Source organism: Balaenoptera physalus (assembly GCF_965194825.1).
Source record: "Balaenoptera physalus genome assembly, chromosome: 12".
NCBI classification, from domain to species: Eukaryota; Metazoa; Chordata; class Mammalia; order Artiodactyla; family Balaenopteridae; genus Balaenoptera; species Balaenoptera physalus.
This window is the reverse complement of record NC_138897.1, coordinates 93,812,057-93,837,454: the sequence shown is the minus strand read 5'-3', so window position 1 is coordinate 93,837,454 and position 25,398 is coordinate 93,812,057. Positions and strand designations below refer to the sequence as shown.

Below are 25,398 nucleotides of genomic sequence, written 5' to 3'. Positions count from 1 at the left end.
GTGGAATCTAAAAGATGCAACAACCTAGGGCATGTAACAAAAAGAAGCAGACTCACAGATAAAGAGAACAAACTAGTGGGTACCAGTGGGGAGAGGGAAGAGGGGAGGGGCATTATAGGGGTAGGGGATGAAGAGGTCCAAACTACTAGGTATGAGATAAGCTACGAGGATATATTGTGCAGCACAGAGAATACAGCCAATATTTTATAATAACTATAAATGGAGGATAACCTTTAAAAATTGTGAATCACTCTATTGTACACCTATAACTTATATAATATTGTACATCAACTATACTTCAATGGGGAAAAGAAAGAAATACTGGCTGAATGAATGGATGAATGGTTAGACAGATAACATGAAAAGGGAATGGAACAAACCCCACTGGGAAACAGGGAGTGCTTCTAGGGATTCAGTTCTGTATATAAAACAAGAACCGTCTGATAACCAGACATTCAGAGGGTGACGTTCTTCAACCTCCCTCCCTGGTTCTAACACTTGCCTGTGCACGTGACTTAACGGGCAGGGCTGTAAATACACAACCGAATATGCCAGACTTGTGGGGAGTCTTTGCAGATAATTTTGACCATGCAAGATTTTTGTTGCTAAACACTGAACCGAAACACTACGCATGTTGGAACTTCATGACATCTTGTGTGTGTGGTTTTTTTTTAATTTATATAAATTTATTTATTTTTATAAATTAAAATTTATTTATTTATTTATTTTTTGGCTGCACCGCGCGGCATGCAGGATCTTCGTTCCCAGACAGGGATGGAACCCGGGCCACGGCAGTGAAAGTGCAGAGTCCTAACCACCGGACCGCCAGGGAAGTCCCAGCATCTTGTTTTTCAATGCAAATTCTTGCTTTGTTTCAGTCAAACTCTGGCTCATGGATCATTTCAGAAACGATTTCTACAATACTTCCCAAGACCTTCCGACATGAGCAGCGCTGTGCTTACTCACTCAGGGTAACCAGAAGAACAGCCGGTGGAAAGACCAGGATTACGTAGATGGAGTCGGTACACTTCATTTTATTGTGTCTTCCAGGGCTGTGTTTCACCTAACACAGAGAAACGCTGTAGGAGATTTAGATGGGAGCCCGTGTACTCTTTGACTCTTGAATTTTTAATTGAGGAGCTGCAGGGGCTGAGGTAATAATGGATACATGGCCCTGGCTGAGGGCCTGTATACAAATGGGATCTTGGGGAGAAAAAGGTGGGCTGTGTTGGGATGGCCTTCAAGGCTTAATGAAAACCTTGTGGAAGACACTTTTCTTGGTATTAAAAGGTCTTCAGTGATTAGTAAAACGTAGAATGGCTGTAACGACTACAGAATCTAAAACCAGTTTTCCACAGTGGCTACTGCACTGCAAGGTGTTCCAAATAGGCATTCTCCCCTCTCTCTCTCCCTCTCTTTTTTTTATACTTTAAATATTTCACTCCCATCTCATCTTGTTTGCATGGTTCCATAGCAGAAGTCAGATATAATCCTTATATTTTTTCCTGTTTAAGTGAAGTGGGTTTTGTTCCCTCTGACTTCTTTCAGGAATTTTCTTTATCTTTGACCTTCCGTAGTTTGAATACGATAACCCTCGGTGTATATTTTTCTGGCATTTACCCTGCTTGGTGACCTCTGAGTTTCCTGAATCTGTGGTTTGGTGTCTGACATTGATCTTGAGAACTCTCAGTCATTATTGTTTCAAATATTTCTTCTGCTTCCTTCTCTCTTTCTTTTCCTTCTGGTATTCTCATTATGCACACTATACTTTTTGAAACTGTCCCATAGTTCTAGGATGGTCTGCTTTGGTCTTTCATCCCCTTCTCTTTTGTTAATAGACCCTTGTTTTTTAACTAGGCACATGGCTGCTGAGAGAAAAGCCTGCAATCCTAAGCTTCCCTTGCAACTGGGTGTGGGCATGGTATGTACTCAGAAACAGGAATTGTCCTGAAAGGGGGGAAATAAATCTTGGCTCCCGCCTTCCAACTTCCTTCAGCCTGGAATTCAGGCATGGTGGTGGAGCTTGGGCAGCCACCTTACACCATGAGGTAGAGATGGCCACATACTGAGGATGGAGGGGTCTGAGTCCCTGACCCCGGGAAACACCATCTGTGCTTTGTTAATCTCTTTACTTGACAGAAGAAGAAGATGTGTTCATCTTCTGCTTCAGCCACCGTTCTTTTGGATTTTCTGTCAGCCGTACCCTAGTGTTAATCCTAATTAATACCCTCCCATCCAGTGTTGCGTTGGCCCCTCTTAATGACTGTCCCATGTTCAAAGTGTTTAAATGCCAACACAGTGTAAATCAACCAAAAAGTAAAATCGCAAACCTTGCAGAAAATGCAGGATTTTCCTGAAATTGATGAAAAGGATTTTGGAGAATTACTTGAAACCCAGGCAAATGAGGCTCTGGCAGGACGGAACCAGGTAACGAGTGACTGTAAGGGTGATGACAGGGCAGACACTGCAAAAGAAAACTTCAACATCAAAGGAAGAAGAGAAGCTCTGGGGAATATTGATGAAATCCCTGTGGATGGTTTTGTTTACTTGTTGGTGCAAAGTATTTCTTGGCCCTGCGCTTCGAGTTTCAATTCTACCTGCAGAAATGAATCTTAGTAAACATGAGACCAATGTAACCTATTTTCTTAGTGCTGGGATTCATTTCTGAATACAGAGTCACAATCCAACGTTTTCTTTGATGGTCCTTGTTTTCTATGAAATTCTGGTCCGTATTCAAGAGGGGGGTTTCCAGCCAGTAGCGGTGTATGGCGGCTGTACGTCGGATCAGGGAAGCTTTAGGTCTGGGTACCTCCGACCCCAAGACTCTGATGTAATTGGTCTGAGATGCAGCCCGAGCATTGGGAGTTTTAAAAGCCGAGGCTGGGAACTGCTGCTTTACTAAGTGGCCTCCCTGGTGAGGGTTGGCTCTGGGTGGGGAGGACTTCCTGTGTGTCATTCCACATCAGTCCCCTGACTCTCCAAGGGGAGATTGGGTCAGAAAGGGGAAGGGAGGCTGGGGCATGGGGAGAGCCAAGCGAAAAAGGGAGGGAAGGAGGAAGAAGACAAGAACTAGCTTTCAGCATCTCATGAGGGCTGCAGTAAACGAACTGCAAGGTCAAGTACCAGGCAGCTTCAAGGGAAGAGTTTACGCAGCTGTGCTAACTATTGTTACCGAGGATGACACGGAAATGCAATGAACCCTTGAAGCCACTATGCCGGCTGAGAGTGCAAACGATTTCCACATCCCATCCGTAACTGATTGGTGAGACCAGCTAGCAGCACATTCTAGGTCTGCTGGCTGCACCAGGCATCAGGCTGGACCGCCTGTTCCCATGTGCACGGAGAGCCTGCTTTTGGAAACCTGAAGATACCTGATAAACCTTTCAGATCAAAACAATGCTGTTGTATTTAACTTCGCTGTGAGAGTGTGGGAGAAGGGTGAGGAGGGTTCTTCCGGCAGAAGCTGTACGCCAGGCGCGAACAGTGCCTCTTTGCTAGGTAACACCATGCTATATTAAATGCATCTTCCCTCCGCGTGTGAAGGTTATAGTATCTTAGCTCTATCTGGAAATGGATTGAGTCCTCCACACCTGTACATCAGCAAATTGGAAACTATACACAAAATGTTTAAACATAAAGTTAACTGAGTATGAAACTGAGAGCGTCTAGAACATTTATAGAAAAGCATTTTTTTCTTACGTCTATACTTTGGTATTAAAATCACAATTGCATTTTAAAGCCCTCTTAATGAGATGCTCCAGTGTATCTTCTTTCAAAGTGCGGGGACTGCAGGGTGTGGAGGGTCTGTTTCTTGCAGAACAAGGCTCACGAAAGAAACACACAGGGGCTCTTTCTCTAGAGCGGATGGTGACACTTTATTCATTTAAAAACAACACGCCCTTCCCCAAAGGGCACGCAGCACGTGTGAGTGTTTCCATAAAGACACGAATGAACGATGCTCAGGGTCACTGGAGCGAGGCACCTACCGTGTCACGCAACCAGGACGAGAGCGGAGCTTCCCGACGACCAGCATCTTATCAACAGCAGCATTGCTGGTTGGTACCCGGGACAACACGCGGCCTTTTCTTAGGCTGGCATCGCTGACTCCAGACTCAGATGGAGCTGTCCACCTGGAGTTTGGGCTCTGCTTCTCCCTCCCTCTCTTCGCTATGGCCACAGGGGAGCCCCGACCCTGGTGACCCTCAGATGCCGAGAAAGGGGGGGTTGTGAGGGGTATTGTTAGTAGGACAGCAATTCCTGGCTGCGAGGAGTATCTTCGGGTTGCAGGTAACTGCCTGTGGGGAGGGATCCTGTTGAGACTGAGGCGCAGAACGACACAGGAAGTGACACGGCACAGAGTCCATAAACGTGCTGTTCTTATCCCCAGGTCGTTAGAGTTTAAGATGTTCGGTCTGAGGCTTACGCTTTTAAAAACAAGATGTAGGTTTGGTCGTTTACAAAAATAGGACGGTTGGAAAGAAAAGAGTCCAAGATGTCGTGAAGTCTGAGGCAAAGATGACGCGGCTCCCTCCTCCCCACTCCAGGGTCTGCAGGCATTGGAACAAACACTAAGGAAACGCTTCTTCTGATGGGCTTGGAGCCGGCTTCGTCTCCTCCTTCTGGACCCGGTCGTTTCCTCACCTCCCACGAGAAACGGAGCATTTCACCCCCAGTTGTTGTCATGGAACGTCCGTGAGAGAGCAGGGATTTCAGGATCCAACAGAGGCAAATACCGCCACCAAGGAAAACAAGCACAGGGTCTGGGGGATGCAGCACCGGTGCAGCCAGGACGTCCTTCCAGTGATGACGACACTTGGTTAAGCTCGCCCCATGTTGGATAAGGTCAAGGGGACCCGAGTGCCGGTCCTGCAATGGGCTGGAGGCTGGTGACCAGATCGACACTCATCCTTGGGTCCCTGATGCTGGGTCCCTGATGCTGTATCCCTGATGCTGGGTCCCTGATGCTGTATCCCTGATGCTGGGTCCCTGATGCTGAACCCAAGGAGCCAGGCTCCAGTATTTTCCAGGCCATGGGCGATATGGGCTTTGTTCCAACTGGTTTTCAACCCAAATTCAACCAGGAGGTGGGGGGAGCCTATGGGGGGAGCGGGGGTCTGCCTGCTTATTTAGAGCACTCCCCGCTCTTTCAGTTACATGACTGATTAGGTCAACTCATGCACGGCACTGTTTCCAGCGTTTAGAGAAGGAAACCTGCAGAGCCTGGGGGCCCAGCCGCACATCCGTCGGGGCCCCAGATTGGCTTCAGGGTCAGTACCACGTTATAATCACTGCCAGTACCCCTCTCAGCCAACACGTCTGATTTTTGCTTTTGCTCTTTGAACAGTCAGTGATGGGTCACAGGTCATCAGAAGACAGGGGAGAGGGGCCTACCCTTCCCTGTGATGGCTTACAAATAAGCCCCTACTGTCCCTAGAAGTCCTAAAGCAGCTAATCAAACTCCCTCCCTGATGCCCCTTAAAAACAGTTACCCTGCCCCAATTAGTACTGCATCTCCATGAGGACTGATCAGGAAACACATCTGAGCTGTTACCTGGAAGCACAGAGAGGTTCTGGATGAATCGACTTAGGACAAATAAATCTACGGTTCCAGTGAACCCAGCCTGATTTGGATTGGATGGCCCTTCTGCCCAGAGCCCTGCCCCTGGGTGTCTGCCCAGGGCTGAGCATCTCACGGCACCAGGCACGCCCTTAGTCCTCACTGCTTCCCTCCAGCATCCTGACCAGGTGCCCATAGGTGTTTCTCTCCACCTGCCACGAATGATACATTCTCACATACTCCCTTCCGTTGGCCACGATTTGTTTTTCTAACGCCGGATCGCCCCCCAGTCTCTTTGCCAGCCGAACAAACTCCTGCAAAGAAGGAGGTGGAGGAGAAAGAGAGATAAGTAACTGGTGAAGGGGGGTTGCAAACGCATCCAGAAGCCCATGTCTGCCTTCGCTCCTGGTCCCTCCTTTGCCCACCTACCGTATCCTGGAGAAAAGGGCCTTTTGGAAGGATGCGAGTTAGCACACACATTGGGACTGAGTAAGAAATTACACACACACACGTGCGAGGGTGAACAGCGTGGAAAAACACTGTCGTCATCGATTCTGCTTCCCCATCTTTCTTCCCTAGATTTGCTCAAAGCTGCTGCTTCTCACAGTCACTGAGTCCTGACAGTAAATCTTAGATCCACAGTTTCTTCCCTCCTTTGTATCAGCTGAGATAGGAAGTCAGGTCTTACTCCAGAATCTTAGCTCCTGTATTCTAGACAACACTACCCCTGCCACGTTTGTTCTCCATTGTGTTGATCCTTTCATCTCTCCCAGGCACGGAGTGTGTCTTCAGATCGTGATACATCACCTGGTGCAGTGGAAAGGGCCAGGCTTCCACTGGTTCGGATCTGGGTTCAAATCCTTCTTCGACACATAACTTAGCTGTGTGGCTTTGGGCAAGCTAGTTAACCTCTCTGAGCCCCACAGTGATCATCTCCAAAGGGGCGGTGGGCATTGGATGGGTAAGCCCTGCCCTGCCCCAGACTCCACGGGTGAAGGAGGGGACAGGGGATTTAACCGGCCTCGATTTTCTACACTTTCCTTCTGTCGCTTCAGAGGGAGGAAGTGTGCTTTGCTCTATGTTTATTGATGCTTGCAGACGCTGATGCAATGAAAAAATGGCCACTTTTTAATATCAAAGCCCTTCATAATTGGAAAGAACTAGAATTCTTTTGACTGCTAAAAAGTATTCAGGGGGGGGAGGGGAACACGCATTATTTATTATATTTGCACATAAGTCAAAGCAGGGCTCACCAGCCAGGAGGCCTGCATTTAAATTCACACCCTACCCTTCACGGGAGTGATGCTGGGTGCGTTTTGTAACCTCTCTGAGCCTCGGTTTCTTCATCTTTAAATTAGGAATAATTACAGTACCTGCTTTATAGCGTGTTGACAGGATTCAATGAGTTAATACAAAGAACTCAGGGCAGCGCCTAGCCCAGACTTAGCTATCATTATTATTGTGATTCCCCAACCCGTGTAAATTCCAATAAGGCAACAGTGCCTAAGATTAATACACAGTGCTTTGCCGTTTACAAGGAACGCCCACGTATTCTCAAAATTATTGTTAATTAACCGTTGGATGATTTTTATAGCTAGCAATATAAAGAGCAATATTTACAATAGAGTGGAATTATATTTTTATGTAGTATATATACACTTTATGGTAAATTGGTGTTCTTTTTATAATAAAAATGTAACTTATTTATTCTCATCTCATAGGAGAACAACATTCTTATTAAAATTATTTGAGAGGCTTACAGCTTTGGTACATTATTTTATGATGCTGGTCATATCTTTGATTTATCTGATGCAGACACTTTGGCTAAAACCCAGCCCCCTGCTTATGATTTCTGTAGAATATATGACCGTTTTATAACCGAATCCTGAATGAGAGTTTCTAGGAATAGGATGTGATAAAGCGCGCTTTTTTTTTTTCCTCTCTGCATGGAAGACTGAACAAAAAACACTGACTTAAACAAGCAAGAGAGAGTTGGGTAAGGAGTGGGAAACATCTTGGCCGTTGGCATAAAACCCTGGCTGGAAAAATAAAAAAACAAACAAACAAAAAAACACAAAAAAACCCTGGCTGGGCGGCTGGAAGAAAAGAAAGAGAAGGAAAGAAAAATCTCACTCTTGAATTGTAAGAGTCACTCCCTGAGGCCCTGGGATTATTTTCTTCTGGGCTAAAACAGGTCCTCCGCGACAACTAAGGCAATAAATACTCTGAACACATGCGTGCGGACAATGAGAAAAGCCCGTTGACACAGACTGTCATTTGCTGTGTGCAAGATGGTGGCCGCAGTCCCCCATCCTTGCATGAACGTCTCTTTGAAATAGGGCTCACCCACTCCTCCAATAAAGGGGGAAGGAGGTCTGTTTCCCCATCTCCTGAATCTGGGCTGGCCCTGGAATTTGCTTTGACCAACAGAATAGGTCAGAAGTGATGTAGTTTGACTTCCAAGCAAAGCTCCAAAAGGCCTAACAGCTCCCACTCTCGCCCTCTTGGAGCCTGAGGCCACCCCACAAAGGAGCCTGAGGTAGCCTGCTGGAGGATGAATGACCACTTGGACCGAGATGCCCAGCAACCACCCATACCAGCGACCAGACGCTCATCCGATGGACCAAAGGACCATGCCACGAGAGCTGTAGCGAAACTTCCAGGAAACAAGTACAAATGCCAATTCATCATCATCCCAGCCAAAGCCCAAAAGGTTTTATATAACTGCCAGCTGCAGAATGCGCCAGAACACCCATCGTATCCGATCACAAGCCTTGACGGGGGGAGGGGAGAATTCATCATTTATGTGATGTAATCATCTATTCTTGAAAATTATTCATGATAATAAGTTATGAGGCATTAAAGGGTACACACACTAAAACAAAAGAAAATAGAAACCAAGTATTGGGATTCCACATCTTAAAGAGAGTTCAAAGACAGACGTAGGCACTGCTCTAGATCAGACTTGGAAACTCAAGTGCCCGCCGGCTCCCGGCGGGGAAGGCCCGCAGTGCCGAACCCCGGCTGCCTCAGTGAGTAGGGGCCTCCACTTGTTCCCACGTTTGCTGTGTTTTTCAAGAGAAGTCGAAATTCGGCATATTTATGTAAAAGCACTCCATGCTAAATACCAACAAGTAATTCAAAATTTTAAGTAAACAGCAAACTAAACAAAACATGTGTGCAGACCAGACCCAGCCCAGGACCACAGGTGTGCAAACACTGGCTTAGGTTATAGATTTCTAAAGTTAAAAAAAAAAAATCATGTAAAACACCATGGTTTGTTTTCATAATTATTCAATTAGCAGTTGACTGTTTTCAGAGTTTTCTTCCTTTCTGAGTAGTCCCTGCTGGTGGAGAAAACTCACTGAGAAATACGTCAGGCAGAGAGAGACAAATACTGTATGTTATTACTTGTAGGTGGAATCAAAAAAATACAACAAAGGAATGAATATAACAAAATAGAAAGAGACTTACGGCTACAGAGACCAAAGCAGCTGTTACCAGCGGGGAGAGGGGAGGAGGGAGGGGCACGATAGGGGTATAAGTACAAACAGGTACAAACTATTACGTATAAAATAAATAAGTTACAAGGATATATTATACAGCACAGGAAATACAGCCAATATTTTACAATAATTTTAAATAGAGTATAATGTATAAAAATATTGAATCACTATGCTGTACACCTGAGACTAATATAATATTGTAAATCAACTACATTTCAATGAAAAATTTTTTTCTCACTAAATCCTTTCGACCTGCCTTGTCGCCCTGAGGTACCAGCCGGATCCAGGGCGTGAGAAGCAGTGTCAGTTTTACAGGATGGACATTTAGACCCCTGTTGGGATCCTTCTCATGACCGTGTCAGCTGAAAGCCACGGGGCAGGGGGGAGCCCCTCAACGAGAAACAAACGCCTCATGCAGAGAGAACACGGGAGCTGGCAGACTGAACACGAGATGGCTTGAAAGAGCATTGCATTCCGACCACCTTCTGTAAGGGATACGTACGTATTCTTCCAGGAGAAGCGAAAGTCAATTGCATAAAAACTCTGGATTTCAGGCTCCGAAGGCATGTTCAATTAGACAACCCCGAAGCTGCTTCTCCAGATGCTTCGAATACGACAGCTCACTGATGGGACGTGTTGACCAGGAGGTTTCTGAAGACTGACAGAGGTGCTGTCGTTTCAATCGTGGATCGTGGTTTTCCTCGGAACCCTGGAGTTAATTAAGGTTTAGTCTGTGCCTCTGGTCCTCAGACTTCGCTTTAAGATTCTTACTGGGTAGGTCAGGGGCGAGGTCCAGGAATGGTGTCTTAGTCTGTCTGAGCTGCTATAAAAAAATACCAGACAGGGGGTGGTTTATAAGCAGCAGACAGTTCTGGACGTTGGAGGTCCAAGATCAAGGCGCTGGAAGATTCGGTGTCTGGTGAGGACCTGCTTCCTGGTGCAGACATGGTCGTCTTTTCACTATAATCCCACATGGCAGAAGGAACGAGGGATCTTTGTGGGGTCCCTTATATTAGGGCTCTAATGCCATTCGTGAGGGCTCCACCTTCATGGCCTAACGGACTCTCGGAGGCCCCGCTTCCTAATACCATCACAGGAGAGGTTCGAATTTCAACATGTGAATTTGGGGGTGAGTGCGTGGAGGCACAAATGTTCAGTCCATAACACATGCGTATTTTCTAATAGCTCCTCTCCAGGAGATTCTGGAGAGTCGGACTATGAAAAACACTAGTCTAGGACGGACAACTGTGCCTACCCTATTTTACACAAGTTTTTGGCCACAGAATAGATTCATCTTGGACTTCCCTGGTGGCGCAGTGGTTAAGAATCCGCCTGCCAATGCCGGGGACACGGGTTCGAGCCCTGGTCCAGGAATATCCCACATACCGCGGAGCCACTAAGCCCGTGCGCCACAACTACTGAGCCTGTGCTCTAGAGCGCGTGAGCCACAACTACTGAGCCCATAAGCCACAACTACTGAGCCCACCTGCCACAACTACCGAAGCCCGTGTGCCTAGAGCCCGTGCTCCAGAACAAGAGAAGCCACCGCAATGAGAAGCCCGGGCACCGTGACGAAGAGCAGCCCCTGCTCGCCACAACTAGAGAAAGCCTGCGCGCAGCAACGAAGACCCGATGCAGCCAAAAATAAATAAATAAATAAATTGATATATTAAAAAAAAGAAAGATTCATCTTATTGACAACTGTAAGTTGCGAGAATCACACTTCAAGATCCATCTAGAAGTGACATGCACGCATCTGTCTTGTTTTTCTTACACAAAACAGCATTCGCTGGTCTAGTATTAAGCTTCATCCAAATGACATCGTTCACAATGATGTATATGTACACGTGGCCACATAATAATTCCGTTAGCTGTTCTCTCGATGACTCCTGCCGTTGGGTAAAGTGGGGACCACTTGTAAGAACGTGCAAATAGCCTTGGAATTATTCAGCATAAACCTTCAGTCTATTTTTTTTTTGACCTCACCGCACAGCTTGTGGGATTTTAGTTCCCTGACCAGGGAATCGAACCCAGGTCCTCGACAGTGACAGCATGGAGTCCTAACCATTGGACCATCAGGGAATTCCCAGTCTTTTTTTTTTTTAATTGAAGTATAGTTGATTTACAATGTTGTGTTAGTTTCAGGTGTACAGCAAAGTGATTCAGATATATATATCCTTTTTCATATTCTCTTCCACTGTGGTTTATTTCAAGATATTGAATATAGTTTCCTGTGTTATACAGCAAGACCTTGTTGTTTATCTATTTTGTATATAGTGGTGTGTATCTGTTAATCCCAAACTCCTAATTTATGCGCCACCTTCCCCTCTGGTAACCATAAGTTTGTTCTCTATGTCTGTGAGTCTGTTTCTGTTTTGTAAGTAAGTTCCTTTGTGTCATATTTTAGATGCCACATATAAGTGACATCATATGACATTTGTCTTTCTCTGTCTGACTCCACTTAGTATGATCATCTCTAGGTCCATCCATGTTGCTGCAAATGGCATTATTTCATTCTTTTTTATGGCTGAGTAATATTCCATTGTATATATGTACCACATCTTCTTTATCCATTCATCTGTCGATGGACATTTAGGCTGTTTCCATGTCCTGGCTATTGTGAATAGTGCTGCTGTGAACACTGGGGTGCATGTGTCTTTTCAAATTATGGTTTTCTCTGGATATACGCCCAGGGGTGGGATTGCTGGATCATATGGCAACTCTATTTTCAGTTTTTCAAGGAACCTCCATACTGTTCTCCATGGTCAGCCTATCGTTTAAACTTGCAGCAGCGATACCTGAGTTTGGGGAGGGCTGCTTGTTCACATGACAACGTGATGGTTAGAGAGAGGGGCTGACTTTAAAACGAATATCAACAACAGCTGTGAGAATCTTGGGCAGATGTTGGAACAGAAGCCAACATGGGTGGGTTTAGAAGCAATTTCCCGGTAGATCATCCCCATCTACACCACCCGCCCGATGCAGAGCCGGAGAAGGTGGCAGGGGCTTGGGCCCCTGACCATGACCCGTGGCCGTTGAATGGCGGCAGCTGGGAGTCTGATCTGGCTCTTTCCCACCCGTCCCTTCCAAGACTGGCGGCTGCGGAGTCTGGCTACGCGTCCTGTTCACTCACACTGCAAGCTCAGGGCCTTTAATAGGACAATTCCTGAGCTTGCATCTAACAAGCCAGCTCACAGCCAGGTCCCAAGCCCAGCGATGCCCAGGAGCCATGGGGCAGAGCCCTGGAGGCTCCGGCCTGTGATCTAGACCACTGTTCTCGGGGGCCCGTGAGAGGCAGCGGTCGTGAACGACCGTGGACCACTTGGTGAGAAAGCGAACCGCCTTTCAGTTCTCTCCTGTGCCTGGCTGAGTCAAGCAGAGAGCCTCGGTGAGGTGCCAACCTGTTCTCTACCTTCTCAACGGTGACACCTGGTCTCTGGCCAACAGCCTCCCGCGGGGGCCAGAACTGGTCAGAATTTATAACAACAGTCAACAGTTATCGAGAGCTTATACCCAGGTAACAACCAGCCATGTTTCAGAATCCAGGATTTGGGGTTTTTAATAAAATGGTCTACGTGCCCTTTTAGGAACATATGCCCTCCAGGGGTCTGACGCAGCGCCCCATAAACAACACACCGGAACTTCCAAATCACACTTAAGAATCGTCCCACCAAGCAGGATAAACAAAGCCACGCAATAACTTCACATCAGCTCAGATATGAGTTTGCTGCCAACTGAGTTTTGGCACCCAACTTACTAAAAATAAAACTGGTTTTCAAGTGCTCTCTGGATTTTGGAATTGCAGAAAAGGGACGAGGACTCTGTGCTATGACTATGACTCTTTTCACAGAGACAGAAACGGGGGCACAGAGAGGTCCAGGAACCTGCCCGAGGTAACACAGCAGTAAGGGGCAGACATGGGAATTGAGCTCAGACAGTGCAGCCCAGAGTCGAGGTCGTCTTCCACCAGGCCTGGCTGCTTCACGGGAGGATGCAGCAAACCCACAAAGCTACCGCACAGATCCATGGGATTTGGGAACTACTGATTAAACTAAAAGCAAGGACAGTGAATATTCTCTGCGTTTCCCACTCTCTTGCTTCCCAGATTCCGACCAGAGCGTCATTTCAATACACGAGCTGGCAGAAAATTGCCCATGCTCCCCTGGCTGGTTCGGAGGCAGGGAAGAGGAGGGTGTCAGGAAGGAAAGGGAAGGAAGTGAGGAGAGGCTTGGAAGAGAAGAGGTGGACCCGGGAGATGGCTCTGGTGGGCACGCTGCCAGCGGCAGAAAGTCAGAGGGAAAGAGCAAAACCCAGAAGAAATGTGCGAGGAAATCTGCAATGAAGTCATCCCGGTCGTACGCGGGGGAGACGGCATGAACAGGACAGCAACTGGCAGTGCCACCCAAGGAGTGCTGGCTTCAGCGAGGCCGCGGAAAGAACCATCCAGGGAGGGGCACCTCGGAGCCCGGGCAGGGTGCGGGGCCGAGGCTGTCATGTGCTGCTTTGCAAAGAAAACAGGAAAAGAAAGCAGTTCAACCACACCTGGGTGGCATGCGGTGTAGAGTCACATCAAAGTAAACTAACCAAAGGTGTTTGGCTATTTTCCAAGAAAGACCATCCGTTTAACGCCCCGCGGCAAGCACGCCTCCCGATAGTTACGGAGCGCCCATTTGTGCCGGGCACACGAGGCGCCACGTGAATTAGCCAGCACGGCCACCGCGCCGGGGCGCGTTCACTCACTCGGGCGGGGAGGCCACGCACGAGGCAGGCAGGGCGCGTGTATGAACTGCGCAGAGGGTTACGAAGGAAAAGCACGGGGGGGGGGGGTGGAGAAGATGGGGGAGGGAGACTGGGGGCCACCAAAGCCTCTCAAGAAAGAGACAGTGAAGCCGAGGGGGAAGGAGGCTCCTGTGGGCCCGGCTGCGGGAAGAAGCAGGGGTGGGCAGGGAGCAGAGGAAGAGAGGCGCGGAAGCTGAGCCGGGAGGTGCCTTTTCTCTGCGGCCACAGGAAGTCACAGAGGGGTTTGCACCGGGGATGGATGGGACGGCATCTGCATTTTATAAAGGTCCCTTCGGCTGCTAGGAGGAGAGCGCACGGGATGGAGCAGAGAAAGCTCTTCTAACCGTCCAGACAAGACCCAGTAGTGCCTTGGAATGGGGGGAGGGTGTAAGGGTCTGGATACAGCAGTGTTCTGGGGGCAGAGCCCCTGAGAGGCGGAGACAGACGGAAGCAGCACGTAGCTACAGAGCCCAGGACGGTGGTGCGGGGCTGCTCGTGTGCGCACACCGCCGCACTGGCCGGGAGGCCGCGGGGAGGGGCCTGAGCCGGCTGCCGGGGCCCCGCGCCTTCTCCTACAGCATCACCCTGGCAGCTGCAGCCCCCGAGAATCCTGCACAGCCCACTCACCTGAATTCTGCAGGTGCCAAGGAGTCACCATCACCTCCTTACCCTGAATTTCAGGATCAACTGCAAACGCACCTACAGGGCTGATTCCTGGGGCGGGCTGGGCACCGCATTTGCTGTCCTGACATCTCGTCACCAGAAGAGTCCACCAGGCCCCCGGGAAGAGGGACAAACTCACAGGGTGATGGGCAGGGCATTGGCCGGCAGCGCTGGGGCCGAGGGTCCCTTTGGTGTGGTCAGGCTGGGCCAGGCAGGCCGCTCTCCTAATCGCAAGCCCCCAAACTACAATTAGCTGGTTTTCTAAATATCAAATTCTATTTCATGCCGCATAGATTGCAAAACACAGTTATTCCTCTTAAAGCATGTGGAAGGGGTATTTTTTACACGTGAACATGTTTTGCATCATGGCGATTATGGATGGTCAGAGCCTTGAAACTGAATATATTTAATAATATTGTAGCTAAAAATTCTCACTTTCAAAAAAGAAAGCCCCCAAACCGCAAGGTGCTTGTTCACACTCAGAGCGGGTGTGCACAGCCGGCGGGTCTGAGAGTCGCACACGTAGCCTGTGAGACACGGGCGGCCGGCAGAGGTCAGGCCGGAAGGTCAGGTTCGAGATGCAGCCTCCTGCCCCGTAAAGGCGGGTGGAGAGTCCACAAGCAGAAGAGAAACTGTCCTCCCGTCCTCCTATTTTAAGAGACTGTCAGACTTTGCCTGCCGGCCGGGAGTACAAAAGCCTGGACCAGAGCCGGGAAGGGCCCTGTGCTCCATCCCTCACTGGCTCCCGGCCTGGCCTTTCCTGAGCGGCGAGCCTCACCTGGTGCCTCCATCCTCATCCTCCTCACCTGGCCAAGCCCGGCTCTGCGCAGCACCGCTCAGCGCTGTGCCCACCCGAGGCGTCCCTCTCCCCCCACCACCTCCAGCCCTCTGGGTCGTTCTGACCCCAGGGACCAGCCACAGGCAGAGAAGCAAAGCAGGACTGGGCCTTAGAAAGAGGTCTGTTCTCCCCAAGAAGTCGGACGAAATGGTGAGCAGAATCCTTTTAGAGGACGGCCCCATGGAAAAGTGTCCCCTCTCTGCCCAGGCAACAGAGGAGGGGAGGGAGGGAGAAAGAGAGAGATGGTGAGGGAGACAGAGACAGAAACACAGAGAGAGACACAGATAGAGGGCGAGAGAAAGAAATAGAGGGAAAGACAGAAACAGACGGAGATAAAGAAAGAAGGAAAGACGGAGATGGGAGAAAGAGAGACACAGAGAGGAGGAGAGACAGGCACAGAAAACTGGGCGAGAGCCAGAGACACAGGCAGAGCCAGAGACAGAGAAAGAAGGAGAGACACAAAGACAGAGAGAGGGAGAGTCAGAGAGGGAGAGACAGAGACAAAGGTAGAGACAGAGACATACAGAGATAGAGGGAAAAACAGAGACAGAGAAAGAAGGAGAGACAGAGACAGAGGGAGAGACAGCCACGCGAGGAATCGTGCAAACGCTCTCAGGGGTGGCCGAGCAGCCGTCAGGCTGAGACTTGGAGCCCCAGCCCCGTCATCTCCCGCTGAGCTTCGAAGGTAAATGCCTCACCCTCTCTGGGATCATCACGGTAACACGTGCGTGGGGTTCCCGTGAGGATTAGTAAGAGAAACGGGCAGGGTCCCTACAGGGTGCCTGGCACACAGAGGAGGCCTGGCTGGGACCACCTGCCCCATCGCTCCCTCTCCTGGGAGCAGTGCCACCCAGCACCCACTCTGAGCTCTGGAAATGGGGCCAGTGTGCCCGGGAACTGCATTTTTAATTATTCACCTGAATGGACTTAAACTGAAATTTTAACACTGGCGCTTGATTCAGGTATTACAAAGCTTTACAAGTCTATGTGGAACAACCTGGACACGAGAATCTACTTTTTCAGCTGCAAATGGTATGGAGTCTCAATGCAAACCAAGTTATTTCGATACAAATTTAATCTCCAGACTGAGATGAGCTGGTGGGTAAAATACACGCAGGATTTCAGAGCCTCCAAAAAAAAAGAATGTAAAGATCTCATTAAAAATTGTTTATATTGCACTGAAACCAAAGGTCAGTTCTATGGGCAGGTGGGATGGGGAAAAGAATTGGTTATATCGATTACATGTTGAGATGATGCAAGTTCGGATAGATGAAGCTAAATAAAATATATTATTGATATGAATTTCATCTGTTTCTTTTTACTTTCTTTCAACGTGGCTATTAGAAAACGGTGACTCCCCTACGTGGCTGGACGCATCCCTGATCCCTAACAAATACCAGCTATGCATCTGATCCCAGCTCTTCAAGCAGACGGTCCTTACCTGCATCATTTGGTTCAGGTTCATGGCCGTCATCCCAGCATAATTATCAATAACACCCCTTTCACTCTCAAAGGTACCTGGTTTTTCACAATGAACAATATGGTCACCCTGTGGACAAATCCATGCAAAAAAAATGCTGGACTGACTTCCATTTTAGTTCACGCAGAGTTTGCCCAGAGTTTCCTTTGGGCTTAAATGGAAATCCAACAAACACTGGACAAGCCTGCATCTGTGCTTTTACATTTCAGAGGCACTGGTTGGGGGCTTACACATCACAGTTGTATTTAACATCTAAGAACCCTAAATGTTTGGTTAAAAAGTTAAAAGTTGTTTTAAGTAAAAAATAAAAAGACGAAAGAGAGAAATGATATTTTGCATGATGCTGGCCAGATTTCACAAGGAGAACATCTCACTGTACTAAGCTTAATTCCACTGCTTAAGCCTAAGAGCTCAGCAGACTGTACAGCTCCCGAGCGGCAGCCAACAACTTCACCCAGCGGTGCACCGTGAATATGATGAACTCTGCGTCCACGCAGCTTTCCTCTGAGCCCAGGGACGGGACTCCACCCCACGTGCTTTCTGCTATTCCCCAAAGACGGGCATCGTTACCTGCATCTTACAGATCAAGGAACGAGCACAGGAAGAAGAAACGTGCCCAGGATCACTCAGACTTCGAGGGGGAAAACTCAAGACCCAAGCACAGCTCTGCCCAAACAAAAGTTTGGAGGCTGATGTGTCTCCAACACGCCTTGCTTCTTCCAAACAGTAAACTGTTGATTGACCATCAAAAGTCAAAGATTTAGGGCTTCCCTGGTGGCGCAGTGGTTTAGAGTCTGCCTGCCAATGCAGGGGACACGGGTTCGAGCCCTGGTCTGGGAGGATCCCACATGCCGCGGAGCAACTGGGCCCGTGAGCCACAACTACTGAGCCTGCGCGTCTGGAGCCTGTGCTCCGCAATAAGAGAGGCCGCAACAGTGAGAGGCCCGCGCACCGCGATGAAGAGTGGCCCCCGCTTGCCACAACTAGAGAAAGCCCTTGCACAGAAACGAAGACCCAACACAGACAAAAATAAAATTAATTAATTAATTAATTAATTAAAAAAAAAGAACACTGGCTTCCTGAGGTTGAAGTTATTAAATAAAGTAAAAAAAAAAAAAAAAGTCAAATATTTAAAATGAAATAGTCCTAATAAAAGTGTAAATCCATGCTGATGGCAAAGAACAGACACCAGAACATAACACACACGCGATAAATGTTAGCTGTCACCATCATCATTATTCCGAAAGTTATGATTTTCTTTATAGTTGCCTAAAATACAAACAGAACCTCCCAGCGAAATTAGTTTGGGCCACACTTCAGAAGTCTGTCCTTGAGAGAGAAAATGGATTCACGGTTTCTATTAAACGTCAAATGGATTTTAATTTCGAAGCTACAAAATGTAGCCATAAAATAGCTCAGTTCTTTTCTTCTTAAAAAGAATGGGATTGTCGCAGTAACCAAAAAAAAAAAAAAAAATCAATGTTTAGTAGGTTTGGAATGCTTCACTTAAATTAAGGTTTTCCAGGGCTGAGATGTATAAAAATAGAGATTATTTTGTTCCTACCACAGCTGAATACTTTTAATCATCATTTTGTTGAAACTCCAAAGTATGATTTTTCTGCATCTGATATGTCTGTCTGTCTGTCTGTATCTATGTATCTATCTATCTATGCATCTATCTACATTAACTTTATGAGGCTGACACCCTGGCATGGAAGTCCCTTCTTAATAAGTGAAATGGAGCTTTGAATACTTATTTCAATACACACTTGGAATAAACCTTGCAAACACTGGCAACAAACCAGTGACTGATTCCGTCCACGCTCCTGAGCCCAGATGACCGTAACCAAGGCCACTGACTTATGGAAAACGCATGTCTGCTCTGAAGCAACAGCTCCCACTCCGTGCTAGGTCGAGTCTGATCGTGACTATAAAACAAAGTCACGTGTGACATCCGCGTCGAGCACACTTTTCAAAACGTGTTAAAAAAACGCAGCCTCCCCCCAGATGAAACCTAGAGCGTTCTGTTCTTTTTTAACATCCTTTGTAAAAGTAACATTGAAGCGCTGGAAACAAAATAAGCCCACGCCTTAACTGTATGAGTGCTGCGGAACTGCGTCTGATAACTCACAGGAAGCCGGTAACCAGCAGAAATAACTTGGACGAGTCAGAGACAGGACAGTTATTTGCAAATATTGAAAGGAATGCCTTACAAGGAACGCGAAATGAAGTCAGGATAGCCAAACTGCTCTCGTTCTAGCACTGGACCCGATACAGCCATTTATAAGTGATGGCTCTTCAGACACTCACTGATAAAATTATAGTGCTCTGAAATCGAGCTATAAAATAAATAGACATTGGGTTTAGGGAGACGAAAATAAAATCTCTTTGCCCACGGGGAGACAATATTCTGCGACCTCCAGCTTGGCTGGCTTTGACGTTGAGAGATGCAGGACGTGGTAAAAAGCCACATGCCTTTGTCTGGAGGATCAGCAAGGAACTGCTACACGCTCTTCATGTGCTGGTATTGTTTTAGCTTTTAGGGGTCGCTATTCAAAGGAGAGGCATTCCTGTTAGATGTGCCTTTTGTTAGATAATCACTGATAAGCCCCGGGCCTGCCCTTTGCGCTTTCAGTTGTTTCCCAGGTGAGCGGCTGCATCCACACAGCACCTGGTGATGCCCGACTCCCTGCAATCCCGCCCCTCCCCCAGGGAAGCTGGCTTCCATCTTGTTCGTGTGACTGTGATAAGAGGGCAGTGAAACTAGGTGACGCATAATTATACTACGGGGAAGGGGAAGGGGGAGCGATCTGGGATTAAATATCTGCGGTAGGAAAGCTGAAAAACGGAATTTTCAAATATCGGAGTTGACCTGAGCTTTTAAGTATAAGTCCCTTTATTTCTGCACATAACATGTGCCTTCATAAAGATGATAGTGAGTAGAACCTAATTTCTAAATCTAAAGACTTGAAGAGCAAAGGATGGGCCTAAGATTCTTTTTTTGCTGCCACCGAACACGAGCCGTAGGCAGCAGCAATGGGCCCTCCTTTTGGTCATAACGGGGACCCAGAGCCCTGACCGTGTGCCGTGCCCATGGCTCAGCCCTGTATATCAACCCCTTCAGCCCACATCACACCTCTAAGAGCAAGAGTCATCATTAGCTCTTGTAATTGTACGGAGGACAAGACGGAGCTTGGAGACTCAGGCTACACGCCCTGCACAGGGTCCAAAGGGCTTCAAGTGTAGGCACATCCTTGGAACCTCAGACTTTGTGACCGGCACACCTTCACACATGTCCTGGGAGGTCCTGGCACACAGGTGTGCCCCAGATGACACTGGGTCCACCAGCTGTGCCCACTGTCAGCTGCATTCACCTTTATTTTAATTTCAGATACACATGTATCAGATACACACATGTATAAACACAACTACGCTGCCTCTTCCGTACACTGCTTTGAAGGATTGCAAGGGATCAGCTATATGGCAGTCTTCTGAACACCAGGAGATGTCCTGGAAGTGTTGGATGGTATCTGAAGCGTGCCTGCTTCAGAAACCAGAAGTCTGTTTGGGAGTTTGGGGTTAGCACATGCAAACTATCGGGTTGGCCAAAAAGTAACATCTTACAGAAAAACCTGAACGAACTTTTTGGCCAGCCCAATACTATCTGTAGGACGGATAAACAAACAAGTTCTACTGTATTCAGTATCCTGTGATAAACCATCATGGGAAAGAATATGAAAAAATACGTATAAAATGTATAACTGTCACTGTGCTGTGTAGCAGAAATTAACACAATACTGTAAATTAACTACACTTCAATAAAATAGAAGAAAAAAAAAAGAAGCCAGAAACCCAAGCATGTAAGAGGGGAAGGGACTGGCTCAAGGTCCCGGTGATCATCACCAGCGGCCTCAGAAACAGAACTCAAGTCTCGGGTTTCTTGAGAGTCCCTAGGTTTCTTTTAGGGACACGTCCAGGCAGCTGCCCATGTGACCACAGTGACACTGCTCCACACACTCTTCTACTGATTATAGAGGGAACGCCAAGAGCTAATCACAAAGACGCAGATCACAGACTCTTGATCACCGCACACAAACGAAAGCTACTCAGACCAGGTGAACATGGGAAAGTTGCTCTCCTTTACCTGAGGGTCGGAAAACAGCAATCCTGTAACTTCGTGCTTCACCACTGCCGCGTTCCCAGGGATGTTCCTTGCCAACACAGGGACTTCCAAATCCATCGCCTAAAAGGACGAAAAGAACAAAGGAGAGGTGGGCGATCATGTAAGAGCTTCTGTGGCCAGATGAGCCAGTCTGTGGGAGAATAACGTCTTAGCTTAACTGGACCTCTGGCACCGCACAAAAAGTACCCCAAAAGCTTGCCGAAAATGATTTCCCAATCCAAACCCCAGATTTTCCAACTACATACTGAATCTTAATGACTGACTATATTTGCGAGTCTTGGGAAACTACATGTTGTAATGGTCTGTCTGACATCGTTACCGCGATGTCACAAAGAAACCCTCTCTCTCCAAATGTTCAGTTGACACTTCTTCGGCGGCAGCGTGGAGTATACGTTTTTAACTACCATCGTTACTTTCCCCGATGAGTAATTTTCTTCCAGCGCCAGCCATACGAATGCCACCAGGGCCGCACATGTCCCTTTGACATGCGCACAACAGTGAGGAGAAGCACGATTTATCATTCCGATTATCCACTAGGCAGCCTTTCCGGTCCCAAAGGGCTGGGATCAGCCAGGCTGGGGCACCCCATAGTCTGGCACAACCCGGCATCGAGGCCTCAAAAAGATGCCCAGAAGCGCGGCATGCAGTGTTGGCCTCACCTGCCCGGTAGGGGGGCACTTAGAAACATACAGGATTAGGCCAGCCCTTCCCAGCTCCATTTCAGCTCTCTACATTGACTCTCCCATGGTGACTTTCACAGGGGCCAACCCAGCTTTCATGTGACTGGTGCCTTTCAGCAGGTGAGAGGGACATCCCTTCACACCTTGGTGTCCAGAGGCAGCCCTGAGGGGATGCTATCAGCAAACCAATGTTCTGGCTCTTACTATACACAAGGATGTTTTAGGCACTCCAATTCGGCAGGCGGTGTCTAATTTCACGTAATAAACAATTTGGTCACAAAGGGGTGACATTCGGTTTTCAGAAAGGTAAAGTTCCCCAATCTCAGCCGCTTAGTATATTACCATGGGAAGCTCTGACACCAAGGACTTCACGTGGCACAAACGCCACCAACGCCCAAGTGCCCAGAGCCATGTGTGACACATAGTTAAGAGCTCAGCCAATGCTTGCGGATCAAATGTTCCAGAAGCATCTGAACGTAAATTAATTATACGTCAATGGTTCACACTATGATCGTCTTCTTGTCAGCAGCTTTCTTGGTGAGCGCACCTGGTCTTCGGGTTCTGTGTCGCCTGTATCTTCCCAGTACACGTTGGGTTTGAGATCCAGGCCCTGGATGAGGTCAGAGGAGAGAGGACAGCCCTCCTTTCTGCCCCCCCGAGTCGATGCTGTTCCCACCATCGGGGAAGGCGGTGGAGCTGGCCGGCTGCTCGGACTGGAGCCCTCCTGCTCGTCCCCCGCTGCACAGCCCCCTCCCCAGCACCGCAACAGCCTCTCCTGGCGGCCTCTCATGGTCACAGAAAGTCTCCGAGTCGTGATATTCCGCTCTTATCGTGCAGGGTAAAAATTGGGACCTTCCACTGTCACTACATTCAGGAAGCTACAAACAAGGAAACTCAGCAGCACAGGCAAAAAGTGACCCAAACGGCCGCATCTCAACATTAGGGTCCCAGGTGCTTTATGAACCCACTGGTTGGACCTTGGGTTCTGACGTACCGTGGGTGCAGTCTGGTATTTTGGAGAAGGGCACAAGCCAGGACTTGTGAGACCTTGGTCTTGCCCTGGTGGAGGCTTTGTCCTCGACTAACACGGCGGGTCTCAAATTCATTGCTCATCAGTCATTCTGGGGAAACGGAGTCGAAGTTCGACACCCGGTACCGGACCTCTTCCTGGGCTCCAGTTTTATCATTTGGGAACGAGAGGCTAAACTTTCCAGAGTGAATGAAAATTTCAGATGTCATTCTGCACAAATACCACTCAGGTGGTTGATGGCTTAAGCTGACATTGACCATGTAAGTTACAGGGTCGTAATACAGTCACGGTGAGTGAGACGACAGGATGTCTGATGGCTCCTCTCCCTGCACGTCACCCTGTTCAGGTCATCAGCGCATCCAACTGGCATGACCCACTGTGATTCCATTTCCAGGCATCTGTCAAGGGACTGCAGAATCTTCCACGTAGATGAGACCTTCCAGGCCGTCTCATCTCACCCCACCGTCTCATTTTAGAGGGGAGGCGTGCTAGAGGCTGATCACACATGTCAGGGCACACGGCTAGCTCTGTTCTCATCGTTCTCTGTCCCAGGTGGGCCCTGGAGCACCTTCCAATCCAAATGGTACATTTATCCACTGATGTCGTTAAGCATCGGTGTATTTTGGAGAAAGTGTGGCAGACACACAGATTGAGAGGAGATTCTATAAATACAGATATGAAGATGTAAATGTAGGTCTATAAAACTGGCCATCAGAGAATCTCAGAACCGGCCGATCCTGAGGGAGGACAGAGTTTATATCCCTGTTTCAGCAAAAAAAAAAAAAAGATCCCGTCATCCCTCCCGTAGTACAGACTTACTTGTATATCAACCAGTGCACACCAAGCACCCAACACACAAGTAAGGCCGTGGGCCAGTGAGATCACCCACTCCTTGTCCCTCATTCAACAAATAATCATCAACCTGCAAAGGGCAAGACACAGGAGGTTTGGGTGATGAGACCAGTTGATTAAAGGCGAGTCAAAGAGGTGATACCGTATAGTAGTTTAGCTTTGCTCAATCCAATGAATATTTATTGATTATTGATGGTACAAAGCTAGACTTTGGGGGAGGGTTCAAGGTTGCAGAGGATATGCTCCTTGCCTTCAAGGAAAACTGCAGTTCAGCAGAAAGGATGAAATTCAATCTGGAAATGTTGCCATTTGCAATGACATGGATGAACTTGGAGGGCATGATGCTAAGTGAAATAAGTCAGAAAGAGAAAGACAAATACTGTGTGATATCACTTACATGTGGAATCCCCCCCGGTAAAAAAAAAAAAAACAAACAAAAAAGAAGCAGACTCACAGATACAGAGAACAAACTAGTGGTTACCAGTGGGGAGAGGGAAGGGGGAGGGGAAAGATAGGGGGAGGGGGTTAAGAGGTACAAACTACTACATATAAAATAAATAAGCTACTAGGATATATTGTACAGCACAGGGCATATAGCCAATATTTTATAATAACTCTTAATGGAGTATAACCTTTAAAAATTGTGAATCACTATGGTGAACATCTGAAACTTATAAGGTACATCAACTATTCCTCAAAAAGAAAGAGAGAAATACAATCTGAGTCTTGAAGTTGTGAGTTGGGTGGAAGAAGATGATACTTAAATGTACTCTGAAAGCTGTATATTCAGAGAAAACTAATTTCAAAGTCCCCTCTTAAAAATAAACTGTCTTTAAGAAAGGAGACGTCTTGATAAACAGCAAGGATTTACCGTATAGCACAGGGAACTATATTCAATATCTTGTAATAACGTATAATAGAAAAGAATCAGAAAAAAAGAATATAGATACATAGATAGACGTATGTATAACTGAATCACTTTGCTGTACACCTAAAACGAACAAAATATTGTAAATCAACTATACTCCAATAAAAGAAAAAAGAAAAACAAAGAAAGGAGGCATCTTAAGAATAAGTAAGCACGTGGAAATGCTATTTTCATAGAGCCAAGACATGGCATTAAGGAATCAGATGGTTGATTCACAAGTCACTTTCTTCAGGTGTGAAGTCACCTCTTTAGAAACAAACTGTGTCTGCAAGAAAGGCAAAGTCCCAGAATACAGCAGTGCTGTGAAGCTGGTCCTGATGAGAACCGGGCCTGGCAATGTCTTGGGCGAGACGGTGTTTGGAGATGGGCGAGCTCGCCCTCTGAACCCCTTCCGGTCGTGACAGTGGAGGGAAAGGGGCAGTGGAGGGGGTGGGGCTTGGAGCAGAGAGTCGCTCAAACCTGGAATCTGGGGCCCCGTTTTGGGACAAAAAAGAGGAAACATCAGAGCTGAAGGGGCACCTAACAGCCGGTCGAGTTTGCAGTCACTGAATTTCTCTTGCCCCCCGATGAGCTCTTCAACCTTCCAGCAGGTAGGTGGAAGCTTCCTGTTTGACCTTTTTAAAAAGCTTTGTCGCTGGTGCACCATCTTCAGCGGGGCTAACAGAGGTTTCCAGAGACACGGCCCCCAGTCTACACGCAGAAGAGCCTTTGGAAGCACAGCCGCCAGGGCTCCGCGTCAGCACAGCCAAGAGAGCTTTTGCAGGGCGCTGTCACGCATACCGATGGTTTTTTAAGCTTCAGAGGGAATTCTGATGCACACCCGAGGTTGAAACCTCTGGGGTCCAGATTTCCTTGCAGAGAGGTCTGCGTGCATTTCAGTGGCCTTAACTGGGCATATGTCC

At 47.8% G+C, this 25,398-nt stretch overlaps 1 protein-coding gene across 7 annotated transcripts in view; it reads right to left on the bottom strand.

Moving 5' to 3' along the window:
• The window catches only part of GLT1D1 (glycosyltransferase 1 domain containing 1), a 169,597-nt gene that overhangs the window by 59,483 nt on the left and 84,716 nt on the right, over positions 1 to 25,398 (bottom strand). For 3 of the 7 annotated variants that reach the window (XM_082418299.1, XM_082418302.1, XM_082418301.1), the window contains 2 exons: positions 20,968 to 21,066; positions 3,851 to 5,871 (listed from right to left, as the gene is read on the bottom strand). In XM_082418299.1, the coding sequence (XP_082274425.1) occupies positions 5,710 to 5,871; positions 20,968 to 21,066 (261 nt within the window). In that variant the 3' untranslated portion in view covers positions 3,851 to 5,709. Of the gene's footprint in view, positions 1 to 3,850; positions 5,872 to 9,565; positions 9,773 to 20,967; positions 21,067 to 23,751; positions 23,913 to 25,398 lie in introns of those variants that run through there. The other 4 variants (XM_082418303.1, XM_082418304.1, XM_082418300.1 and 1 more) reach the window with 3 other exon arrangements.